At 40.2% G+C, this 13,505-nt stretch overlaps 1 protein-coding gene across 6 annotated transcripts in view; it reads left to right on the top strand.

The window, feature by feature from the left end:
* ENOX1 (ecto-NOX disulfide-thiol exchanger 1) overlaps nucleotides 1-13,505 on the top strand; it is a 536,222-nt gene that overhangs the window by 507,437 nt on the left and 15,280 nt on the right. For all 6 annotated transcript variants that reach the window (XM_050948778.1, XM_050948788.1, XM_050948749.1 and 3 more), the window contains one exon: nucleotides 10,618-10,720. In XM_050948778.1, coding sequence (XP_050804735.1) covers nucleotides 10,618-10,720 — 103 coding nt within the window. The remainder of the gene's footprint in view (nucleotides 1-10,617; nucleotides 10,721-13,505) is intronic.

Raw genomic sequence — 13,505 nt, 5'->3', positions numbered from 1 at the left:
TAACGGTATTAACACTTCCTTATCTTTGCTGGAAATACCTTGCCTGATGCATCCTAACACCACATTAGCTTTTTTAACAGCCATATCACGTTGGCAGCTCATAGTCATCCTGTGATCAACCAATACTCCGAGGTCCTTCTCCTCCTCTGTTACTTCCAACTGATGTGTCCCCAATTTATAACTAAAATTCTTGTTATTAATCCCTAAATGCATGAGCTTACACTTTTCACTATTAAATTTCATCCTATTACTATTACTCCAGTTTACAAGGTCATCCAGATCTTCCTGTATGATATCCCGGTTCTTCTCTGTGTTAGCAATACCTCCCAGCTTTGTGTTATCCGCAAACTTTATTAGCACATTCCCACTTTTTGTGCCAAGGTCAGTAATAAAAAGGTTAAATAAGATTGGCCCCAAAACTGATCCCTGAGGAACTCCACTAGTAACCTCCTTCCAGCCTGACAGTTCACCTTTCAGTACAACCTGTTGTAGTCTCCCCTTTAACCAGTTTCTTATTCACCTTTCAATTTTCATATTGATCCCCATCTTTTCCAATTTAACTAATAATTCCCCATGTGGAACCGTGTCAAATGCCTTAGTGAAATCAAGGTAAATTAGATCCACTGTGTTTCCTTTGTCTAGAAAATCTGTTACCTTCTCAAAGAAGGAGATCAGGTTGGTTTGGCACTATCTATCTTTTGCAAAACCATGTTGTATTTTGTCCCAATTACCATTGACCTCAATGTCCTTAACTACTTTCTCCTTCAAAATTTTTTCCAAGACCTTAAATACTGCAGATGTCAAACTAACAGGCCTATAGTTACTCAGATTACTTTTTTTCCCCTTTCTTAAAAATAGGAACTATGTTAGCAATTCTCCAGTCGTACGGTACAACCCCTGATTTTACTGATTCATTAAAAATTCTTGCTAATGGGCTTGCAATTTTATGTGCCAGTTCCTTTAATATTCTTGGATGAAGATTATCTGGGCCCTCCGATTTTATCCCATTAAGCTGTTCGAGTTTGGCTTCTACCTCGGATGTGGTAATATCCACCTCCATATCCTCATTCCCATTAGTCATCCTACCATTATCCCTAAGCTCCTCATTAGCCTTATTACAGACTGAGACAAAGTATTTGTTTAAATATTGGGCCATGCCTAGATTATCGTTAACCTCCATTCCATCCTCAGTGTTTAGCCGTCCCACTTCTTCTTTCTTTGTTTTCTTCTTATTTATATGGCTATAGAACCTTTTACTATTGGTTTTAATTCCCTTTGCAAGATCCAACTCTACATGGCTTTTAGCCTTTCTCACTTCATCCCTACATTTTCTGATCTCAATAAAGTAGCTTTCCTTGCTAATCCCGCCCATCTTCCACTCTTGTAGGCTTTCTGCTTCTTCTTAATCACCTCTCTAAGATGCTTGCTCATCCAGCTTGGTCTACAACTCCTGCCTATGATTTTTTCCCCCTTTCTTGGGATGCGGGCTTCTGAAAGTTTCTGCAGCTTTGACTTGAAGTAATTCCAGGCCTTCTCCACCTTTAGATCCATGAGTTCTTCAGTCCAATCTACTTCCCTAACTAATTTCCTTAATTCTTTAAAGTTAGCCCTTTTGAAATCAAAAATCCTAGTCCCAGATCTATTTTTGTTTATCCTTCCATCTAGTTTGAACTGAATTAGCTCATGATCACTCGAACCAAGGTTGTCCCCTACAACCATTTCTTCTATGAGGTCCTCACTGCTCACCAAAACCAAATCTAAAATGGCATCCCCTCTTGTTGGTTCTTCAACTACTTGGTGAAGAAATCCATCAGCTATCACATCCGGAAAAATTTGAGCCCTATTATTGTTACTAGCACTTGTCCTCCAGTCTATATCTGGGAAGTTAAAGTCTCCCATGATCACACAATTCCTATTAGTGTTTACTTCATTAAAACATTAAAGAAGTCTCTATCCATATCCAAGTCAGATCCCGGCGGTCTGTAGCACACCCCAAGCACTATCTCAGGGGAGGCTCTAGTAGCTTTCTTTCCCATTGTGATTTTTGCCCAGACAGACTCTGTCTTATCCATTCCATCACTTCTTATTTCTTTACAGTTAACCTCATCGTTGACATGCAATGCTACTCCACCACCTTTGCCTTTATTTCTGTCTTTCCTAAACAGCACATAGCCTTCAATACCTGTACTCCAGTCATGACTACTATTCCACCATGTTTCTGTTATCCCTATAATATCCAGTTTCACTTCCTGCACCAGTAGCTCTAGCTCCTCCATTTTGTTACCTAGGCTCCTCGCATTAGTGTACAGACATCTTAATTTTTGCCGTTTGGCTTCACTGACATTCTTTATCTGGTTAGGCACAGACATTCTACCGCCAGTATCACCTATTAGACTGGTATCTACACTACCCTTCCTCCTTATGTCCATTCTTCTGCCCACGTGTGTATCTCTCTTACTTTGTTTTCTTCCCTCTCAATGTTAAGTTCCGGCGTGGAGATTACCTGGACGTCTCCCAACCATCTCCCCCAAATTCCTAGTTTAAAGCTCTCTTAATCTGTTGTGCTAGCCTCCATCCTAGAAGCCTGTTTCCCTCCTTACTCAGATGAAGTCCATCCCGAGAGAACAGTCCTCTGTCCATGAATGCTTCCCAGCGGCCGTATATCCCAAAGCCCTCCTTATAGCACCACTGCCTGAGCCATCTGTTGATCGCCATAATCTTGTCACACCTTTGTTGCCATTCTCTAGAAACAGGCAAAATCCCACTGAAGATCACCTGAGCCTCAAGCTCCTTAAGCATCTTCCCCAGCCCTCTGAAATAGTTCTTCCTCTAAAGCAGAACCAATGATTTTCTGGATTCCATCACAACAGCAAGATAATTATATCACTCAAGTATTAGAGACTTTCTAATAGTCGGAATATTTTCAATCAAATAATTGGGAAGGAATCCAGGATGGCCATCATGAGAGAACATGTTGAAAAGCAGAGGTGTGTAAATATCATCCTTTTTTCCTACTGTTTGAGACTGCAACTTAATCTGTGTGTCCCCTGAAATCTAAGAATGGGCCTGACCCAATGTGCAATGAAGTCAGTGGAAAGGTTCCCACTGAAGCACTGGAATGGGTTACCTAGGGAGGTGGTGGAATCTCCTTCCTTAGAGATTTTTAACGTCAGGCTTGACAAATCCCTGGCTGGGATGATTTAGTTGGTGATTGGCAGGGGTAAAAGTAACTTAAAGGACTTACCTGTACACTGGAGTCCTGAGCAGGAGGGTGGCCTCAACCAGAAGAGGCGGGGCCTTTAAATAACTGGGCCCTTTAAATCAAGATTTAAAGGCCCTGGGGCTCCTGAGGTGGCTGGGAGCCCCGGGGCTCAGGGACAATTTAAAGGGCCTGGGGCTCCCCACAGCAGCTGGAGCCCTGGGCCCTTTAAATCACCACCAGAGCCCTGCCACTGCTACCCCAGGACTCCGGCAGCAGGGCTCGGGAGGCAGTTTAAAGGGTCTGGGGCTCCAGCCAATGCAGGGAGCCCTGGGCCCTTTAAATGGGGAAGCCAGTCCAGTCCAGCATGGTGTACTGGCAAGAGCCAGTATGCCGTACCGGACCGTACTAGCTTACTTTCACCTCTGGGGATTGGTTCTGCTTTGAGCAGGGAGTTGGACTAGATGACCTCCTGAGGTCCCTTCCGAACCTGATATTCTATTATTCTGTGATGACTTCAATGGACATTGAATTAGAGACCCAATAGGGGCAGAACACCAAGATTAAATTATTACTTTGTGTGGCTATGGAGACATATGTAACCAATTGTCAGCAGTTGTAGAAAGAAATGAAAACTGAGTTGCAGCACTTAAAGTTTGGGGAAGCCAAAAGCAGTTGTACGAGGGTTAAAAAAAAAACAAAAAATTATATGTAAGTGTAGTGTAGAAAGGGGTAGTTTTAAAACTGTTGGATCCCAAGTAATGTTATTCTAAAAGTGGCTAGTTTGGAGAAACAAGAAATGGTAGGCCAGCTCTATTCTCTCACTGCCAGCTCAGGGGTGTGTCTCCTATTATTTAGTCAGAGGGGCTTTTTTCCATCCTTTTAGGGGACATCTGTGATCAAGCAAAATAATCACAATTATTAACCATAGCTATTTTATTATTAATGACTGGAAAGAAAACGTGAGGCAAAACACAAATTACTAAACACAAATAATAAAATTTTACTTCCGTTACAAACTCTTGTGTATGTCTCTCTGCGGAAAAAGAACAAGAGTACTTGTGGCACCTTAGAGACTAACAAATCTATTTCAGCATGAGCTTTCGTGAGCTACAGCTCACTTCTTCAGATGCACAGAATGGAACACACAGACAGGAGATATTTATACATACAGAGGACATGAAAAGATGGAAGTATGCATACCAACTCTATGGAGAGTGTTTAACAGAAATTACATCTTTGAGAGTGGACCACATCTGAGGGGCTCTTTTCCCTTCGTAAGGGAAGACCAAAGTGTATTGTTGTCCACAATTACTGTGAATTCAGTTTTAGTATCTTATTAGATGTTTAAAACTGTTTATGTATGGACAAAATAATATTTTTAAGGGCAAATGAAATCTGTCTAGTTATTAATAATAACCTAAACAGTTTATAGCTGGACAAAGTGAGCAATCTTAACTATGAAAATCAAAGAAGATTTTTAAATTAATTACTTTGAAGAAGCCATTTAAGGAGCTGTCCTAAGCCAGGCCAATTACAAATATTAAGAATCTTAAATTCAGTTTCATCCCACTATTTTGCTGTTTACCAATGTCTAGCCCCTATCTCTGGTCCAGAAATATATGGTCTAACCACTTGATGATAAAACAGGAGAAAATTATAGTAATTTAAGTTACAACAGAATTTGCATAGCCCAGTAAAATCATTACAAGAGTTTTAAATCTAATCCATTGGCAGTCTTAACTTTTTCTCATCAATCCACACTGAGGTCTTGGGGAGGTTTTCCTTCGGTTGCTTTCTTCCCAAGTCCTCTCTGTCTGTGGCAGCTTGCTTGTAGAGTTGGATGGATGAGTCATGGAGTGCTTACTAGTCTAGGCAGAATAGCAGTGGGGTGGTGTGTAGGGTTCTCACTTCAGTCTTTTATACTCGTCTCCTTACTATTTTCATGACATGATAGGAAAACACACCTCTCTCGGGCTTGTTTAGATTCAAGTTGGTTGTTGTCACTTTCATTGGCATCATGCCTTCAGGGTTGGTTTAGCTGACACTTTCAGCTCCTGAATATGCAGTCCGTTTAATGAATATGCAGTATTTCTTTAATTGCCTTTGTTCTTTTTCTAGCAAGAAAGATCTAGATAGAATTAAAACTAATTTTAAAAGTTTTCTTTTTATTCAGTCCATTTTTGAGACTTGATTTTATTAGCATTTGAGAGGAAATGAAATTGTTTTCAAACAGTCCAAACATTCCTGTCCTTTATACACAAGTTTTTAGCTCTCAAAAGAGACTTTTTAAATTAAATAACTCTTACAAAGACTTTAGTTTAAATATTTAATAATTGTTGACTCTGCAGAACAATTTTTGGAACACCAATTTTCTTGTCTTCCTGAGTTGGTGAGGATTTGCTTGTGCACTGCCAGTAACTAATTAATTCCCTATTAATATAAATATTTTGCAATTAAATGGCCTCTTACATTATTTACTAGTTTAGCATCAAATGAGCTTGCTATATTTATACATATGACATCTTATTATTCATACAACAATGCTATCAGACAGTTATTATATGAAGGTTTACATTTAGATATTTGCAAATATACATTTTGAAAGCTTATGCCATCTTAAACATTTGAGAAACAACAAAGGTTTTCATCTTTAAGTGGAAACGTGAGTTGGAATTAATCAATATCTTCTGCAAAACATTCCCCACCATAAATGTTCCCCAAGTGCAAAAAAAAGAAGACTTCAGGGTGTTTACAAAATAAATCAGTTTCAATAAGGCTATTTCTGGAATTCTTTCGAACTCAGGTTTCCCTTTGAAAAGAAAAGAAGGAGCTGGTGTGGGCTCACTTTACAAATATATTTATGGCTCTGATAACACACCCTACATTCCTTCTTACTCTACTTAAAACATGAATGGTCTGTCTTTGTAATGTTTGCTTGTCCTTGGGAGATAAAAGCAGAAACATTCTGGAATTTCTTTGATTAGCTTTAACACTTTGTAACGTAAACAGCTAAATATATGTATTGTTGTATTTCCAAGCAGCCTGGCTATAACATTCTTGTTGCTATATCTTAATATTTAGGAAAGGTGAAAACAAGTTTGAAATGAAGTTATAATTGTATTAATCTATTTAGCATTAATATTGAGGTCTCTTCCCCACATAAGAAAAAATATACTGTAAAAAACAGGTGATCTTCCTACTGAAGGCCAAATTCTATTCATTTTTATAATGAGATGACTAGATTACATGGGTATAAATGAGCAGAATTTAGCCCATATGTTTAAAATCTGAGGCTGAATTCTGCAGTCCTTAACAAAGCAAAACTTCTATTGGCATCAGTAATGGTTTTGCTCAACTGAGGACAGCAGAATTTGGCTCTGCTGTTTTTTTCTTCTTCAAAAATATAAATTGCCTTTTCTTCACATGCCTTCACCCTGCTCTGGATGACCTGCATGGCTCTTGCTTTTGTTTCAAATACAGAGCTTTTTCCCTCCTCCTCACCTTTCTTCAGAGAAAGCCTGGAGCGGATAAGAAAGGGTAACAAACTGCTTATGTATGGCCAGCACTCTGCAGTTGCTCCCGATGTGCCCCACACTGCCAGACACTTAGGGTATGGCTACACTTGAAACTTCAAAGCGCTGCCGCGGCAGCACTTTGAAGTGCGAGTGTGGTCGCAGTGCCAGCGCTGGGAGAGAGCTCTCTCAGTGCTGCACATACTCCACATCTTGATGGGATTTAGCTTGCAGCGCTGGGAGCCGCGCTCCCAGCGCTGCGGCACTGTTTACACTGGCGCTTTACAGCGCTGTATCTTGCAGCGCTCAGAGGGGTGTTTTTTTCACACCCCTGAGTGAGAAAGTTGCAGCGCTGTAAAGCGCCAGTGTAGCCAAGGCCTTAAGTAATGTCCTTCTCTACTTCCCCTTCTCCTGCTACTGTTGGCAACACTGCATGAAACAGCTGTTAATCGCACTTTGTATAGTCGGTGTATGTCAAAACGTGTTATGACCTCACACAAAGTGTGGTAACTTTTACTGGTTTCAAAGTGGTAGCCATGTTAGTCTGTATCAGCAAAAAGAATGAGGAGTACTTGTGGCACCTTAGAGACTAACAAATTTATTTGGGCATAAGTTTTTGTGGGCTAAAACCCACTTCATCAGACGCATGGAGTGGAAAATACAGTAGGAAGCTGTATATTTAGAGAGAGAGAACATGAAAAGATGGGGGTTGCCATACCAACTGTAATGAGACATATCAATTAAGGTGGGCTATTATCAGCAGGAGGAAAAAAAAACTTTTGTATTGGTAATCAGGATGGCCCATTTCAAACAGTTGACAAGAAGGTATGAGTAACAGTAAGGGGAAAATTAGCATGGGGAAATAGTTTTTAATTTGTGTAATGACCCATCCATTGACTGGGAGTGGACCAAACAACATTTGGACCAAAGTGGGGGAGGGGAATTCAAATCCTTTCATCATCGTTTGAGGAAAAAATTAATATGATACTCTGGTCCCACTTACACCGAAAGGTCCCTTTTTTGGTAACTGTGCTAGCACCATAAGGAATTACTCCATCCACACTGGGCAGAAAGGTTTGCCTTATATGTAGCCTGTCCTTGGCTGTAGCACTGTAGTCATGCATCCATGTTCTACAGTTACCTGATGAAATTTGTGACTAATGAATACTCCTGGGGCCTAACGGCTTCCAAATGCTATTTAACCAGCCACATATTGCATTTGGTCCTTCCAAGGTCATTTCACTTCTAATTAATCCTAATTTCTCCATGCTCAGCCACGCTCTTCTCCTTTATTGCAGTAATACAGATGGTTGCAAACTATTTATTTCATAATGAAACCTGGTAAAGAAGACTGCATAAAGGACCAGAAAATAACATCTGCCAAGTAGAAATGGCCTCTGAACTAAGGGTGTAACAAAGCTGTACTGGAAAATGGAGATACTCTAGTGCAGTGTTTCTCCAACAGTGCTACGGAGGCTGCTGGTTGCTAACAGCCCTGCTTATGTCACAGGGGTGAAACACTTGTCATTCTGTAACCCATGATCCTTCCAGTTAGTTGTTGCCTAGTCCAGCACTCTTCGAGTAAATGTCCAGCCAGGCTGACCTTTAGTTTTTCTGTTTGCAGACACAATTTGTGCCTGCAAAAAATACACCGTTTTTTTCCCTGCCCACAAGTGAACTGAGTGGCTGCAAAGCTTAGTGGCTTCATACCCACCTACCAGATTTGCCTCTGGAATACATACCATAGTTAGATATGTAATTAGTAAGATTTTCACTGACATTATAATTGCAAGTGCAAACTCTGGATGAGTTGCAGGTGAATTTTGTTTGGAAATATGAACAGGGTCATTTCCTTTTACTTCCACTCCTGGTTCCTTCCAATGTTGCTACTGCCTCCTTTGACCGTTCTTCGCTGTCCTCTTTTTGCTGTGGCATGAATCCCTAAGCCAGACTTGGCCATATTAGCCATCAAACTCATACAAATGGCTCCATTTATCCATTTTATCATCTTCTCTGGGGCAGCAAGTCTTGCACAGAAGAATTTTATTCCCTGTAAGCCCATTCACTCTTAATTGCACAAGTGCCTGCAACCTGCTTTTTAAGCATCCTCTGTGTCACTAGCAAGATTACCACTGTTTCCCTGCTTTCTACCTCCACCATCCGTCCAAGCAAGAACAACTTTCTGTTACTTCCTCTAGTCTCCATTAACACTGCTCCATAAATCATGCTGAGGGTTTTGCACATCCTCAGACCCGCCCATTAGATAAGACACCATCTGCTCTCTAATTCCAAAGGGAGTAGAGTTTCTTTCCCTGTATCACCGCTCGACAAAATTTTCTAGCTTTCCAAAAAAAGGTAGTCAGGTGTTTTGTGGGATTGTTTTATCAAGTGCCCATCCTGCTGGTCTCTCTCCTCCCGCTCCATAATTACCCTTTTTAGAATGCTTTTATATCCTTGGAGACAAAAATTATATTGTAATGTATACAGTCTCTGCTGACTTGCATTGCTCTGGCTTCATGCTGTATTCGCCTTCATCTTCCTCCTAGCCCAATTACTCTGCTCAGCGGGGCTTCCCTCCCATTGCTGAACCCAGAGATAGATACATTTACAGGCTTTCATTAGGCTTCTTCCTCTTCCCCTTTTTGTTGCCCAAAGTCTGCAGCAGATTAGTACTTACTTCAGCTGCGGGTTGTATCTGGAGCAGTATCATTAGTGCTTTCCATCCCAGGGATGATGATGTTGTTGTTATCACTTATTATTTGCATGACAGTACTACAAGTTAGTTAATGCCTAAATGACTTTCTTGTTTGAGAAGCAGAGCTGGTTGACAATCTTGCAACAAAATGCTTTTTCACCCAAAAATGCCAATTAGTGGAAACTGAATTTTTTTTGCAGGAATTTCTCAACTCAAATTTAAAAAAAAAACATCAAAATTGTTGAAACATCATTTTGAAATTGTCATTTTCTAAATGAAAAATTCAGATTTTTCGAGTTCCGAGCCGCTTTTTGTTTCAAAATTGAATCTAGCTAGTGTAAAAACATTTAAATAAAAAATGACTGAAACTGAAACAAAACATTTCAAAATGATCAAAACAAAAATTTTCAATTAACCCAAATCAAAAAATATTGGATTTGTGGGACACAAACATTTCTAAAATTGTGATTTTATGTACTGATTTTGGATAAGAAATTTTTTAAAAATTTCGCAGGACAGGAAAACAGTTTCTTGCTTAACTCTACTGAGAAGCAGCTGGACCAAACACAGCTACTTAGGTGACGGCCCTTCAAGATTTTACTGTAATTACTGCTTCTTGGAATCAGCAGGTCCCCACCCCCCCACACACAAACACACACACACATTTCTAACTCTTTTTCTCATGATGGTAATTTTAAAAATGTAAGTCAGTTACTAGAGCAGAAAGTTTGTCACAATGATTTTTATTTAAAAAATGTGAAATATTCACAGCCTGTCAAATCCCTCCTTCAGTGCCGAAAAGCCATGTAAATGTAACAATCCAACCATATTACCTAGCTCTCGCCTTTGTTCTGAAATTTTCTTAGGAGGTTATAAGGGCCCCATTCTGCTTGCTATAAAAGTGGAATTTTCTAAACCTCTCTTGTTTACGGTATCTGCCTTCTGTCATGTCTAATAAAGAGACAGCTGTGACAAAGTTGGCACCTACTATATACAGGAAATTCCTCTGCTTGCAGCAGTTGGGGAAACAGTGCTTCAAAAAGGTCTTTAATATTCTGCAAACAACTCAATTATTTATAACTGTTTTGTCCTTAGCTGTAAATTAAAGTAATGATCTTTTATAAAGAAAGTAAAAAAGCAGCAGGCAGGGTGTTTATTGAAATGAATGAAATCTACATAAACACCTATTTTGTTTTTAAACTTTATAGGAAATCAATATGTTGACAGTAGCATTGGTCAACCAAGAAAGAGAAAAAAATTCTGAGAAACGAAGCCAAGGTCTGAAATCGGAGAAAGAGGCACTATTAATAGGTAAGACAACTCAGTACTCAGTTCATCACTGCATATAACAACCTAGAAAAAATGATCATAGAATAAGCAACCTTGAAGCTATTGTTTATTGTCAATGTATATTTGCATTTAACTTCATTGAATTAGAACTAAAGACTGTACTGCTTATCATTCACATGTGTTCACACTGGTTACAGTCAGAACGGAATAAATGGAATAAATACAGTCAAATGGAATAAATAGAAACATTTTCATCATAAGGGATATAGAACCAGTCCTACAAGGCTCACTCATATGACTAAGCCTTACTCACCCAAGAAGGCCTACTGGTTTTAACATAAGCATTTCCTATGGAGGACAAGTCGCAGGATCTGCCTCTATGCTTGTAATGTTACTATAGGTAGATACTGAATTTAGTTGTTTTTGGGTCTCATGCAGGGCTGCCCAGAAGAGGGGGGCAAGAAGGGCAATTTGCGCCAGGCCCCGGGCCCCGGAGGGTCCCCCATGAGAGGTTTTTGGGGGCCCTGGAACAGGGTCCTTCACTCGCTCCAGGGCCCCCAGAAAAGAACGTGAGGCCCAGGCCCCCGGAGCTTCTTCCGCTCTGGGTTGTCGACGGTAATTCGGCGGCAGGGGGTCCTTCCGTTCCAGGACCCGCCACCGAAGTGCCCCGAAGACCCGCAGCAGGGGGTCCTTCCGGCACTTTGGCGGCGGGTCCCGGGGCGGGTCTTCGGCAGCAATTCGGCAGCTGGAGGTCCTTCCGCCCCAGGACCCGCCGCTGAACTGCTGGGTCTTCAGCGGCTCTTCAGCGGCCATTCAGCGGCAGGAAGTCCTTCCGCCCCAGGACCCTGAATCCTCTAGGTGGCCCTGGTATCATGGAATAGAACAGTGTGAATGGTTATCTACCCATCGCACTAACAAAATGGATGAAAGAGAAAGGAACAGAAACAATATTGAACTAAATAAGGATGTCCTTAACAGTTTCCTTTTTTTTTTTCTTTTTTTTTACATTAGGTGACAGTTTACTGACAAGAATAAGTATGGGAAATACCACAAGGACAGTTAATAATTTAGCATACCTAATGAAAAACTTGGAAGGGAAATTATATTTAATGGGCATTGGTCCATTCCAGGAAATGAACTGCAACTGACATGACATAATATAGTGAGGATGGATTGTGATATATAAGGTTGTTGGTTTGGGTTCTTTTAAATTTTGGATTAGACATTCCATCCATAATTTCGGTCCCAGCATTTGGCTTGCTTTTCATTGTAACTGTAAATGAATGCCTTTGATTTATTCTTGGCTAAATTGAGGTAGATGACTTGGTGTATTGGGAATTTTATATAGAGCTTTTCACTGCTAAGTGACCAGTTATTTGAATCCAGCCCACTTTATGGCTGTCCCATGCCTCATGTGAAGTGAGCATGTGGTCTCAGTCCTGGTCCTAATGGTCATATGTCCACATCAGACGACCATCATCAGAACTGATGGTCTTAATGGGAACCAAGGACTGCACAGGCATGGAAACCCAACATTACTCTTTCCTTCACGATCAGGGATGAGGCACACTGGTAATTGGTAAGAGCAGACTTTGCCCTATAGCTGCCCATTCTCTAGAATTGTCCATATTTCACAAGCACTAAAATTCACTTAAGAAAAGCTGAGTTACTAGCTTGGTATCATGCATCTCTAGTCAATAATTACAAGCATATTTTCAAGCAGCTTTTTATTTCCTTCATATTAATTAAAGAGGGGCTGTAGGTGCAGAAATCAGATCTGGATTTTGAATACCCCAAAACAGAGGTTTTTGGAGCTGAAGTTTTGGTTCAATCTATAACAGAGATGGTACCATTAGCAAACTGAGGTCTGAATACAGGTTTGGATTTCCAACAGCACCAGTCAAAGTTTAGTGGTATTTAGTTTGGGGCCAGTTCTGCAATTATTGACAGAGACCTTGAACCTGCGAAGATTTACACATGTGCATATATTTATACACTGTGGATGGCTAGTTCCATGGATTTCCATGGGATGACTCGGTATGTAAGTAAGTCTTTGCAGGATCAGGGCCAGAATTTGCAAACATAAGTGGAAATCTGAAAGAGGAAAAGGAAAGATGTAAAATGAGTTAAGCTTTACTTATCTTTTTCTACTGTTGCCAGTGTTTGGGAAAAGTGGAAACTTAAAGGTGATTCTATTCCAGTCAGTATCTGGACCAGCAGAGTGGCCTGCAGTTCACAAGATACAGGGACCCATTTTGTAATTTGTGAGCATTTTGCTCTGTTTATGCCTTAAAAATACAGAACCGCTCCTTAAGGTTTATTAAGAAACTCAACCAAAGGGGAGCTGAACGTATCTTTGAATCTTACTGTTCAACTCTCAGCAAATAGTTAGTGACATGCATGCTGATGACCATTACATATACTCACTGTTCATGTAGAGAAGGAGAGATGGGATAATGCTTTTAATAGCAATGCTGACATCCAACATCCTGCTTTCCTGATTCATCACTGTTATGCTGACACTCCATTTCCACTACAGGAAAAAACCTCTAGATTTAGAATCTGACTCCTCTTCAGCCCTTTATTTCCAGACCTTTTAACATGATCTTGTAAATTGCAGTGAAGAAAGACAGGGCTTGCTCCCTTTTAAGGAAAAAAAAAGTAAATATGTCAGGAAGGATTTGTGTTTCTCTCAGCAACACTTAGGGGTAATATGGATTAAACACTTATCATAACTAGCAACAACGTAATTATAAAAAAATTCAAGGCACTGCAGTTTCTGACACAGTTTATATGAAACATTTTC

This window comes from Gopherus flavomarginatus, chromosome 1 (assembly GCF_025201925.1).
Source record: "Gopherus flavomarginatus isolate rGopFla2 chromosome 1, rGopFla2.mat.asm, whole genome shotgun sequence".
Classification (NCBI taxonomy): domain Eukaryota; kingdom Metazoa; phylum Chordata; order Testudines; family Testudinidae; genus Gopherus; species Gopherus flavomarginatus.
The sequence above is the reverse complement of the archived record's forward strand: the minus strand, read 5'-3'. Positions and strand labels throughout refer to the sequence as shown.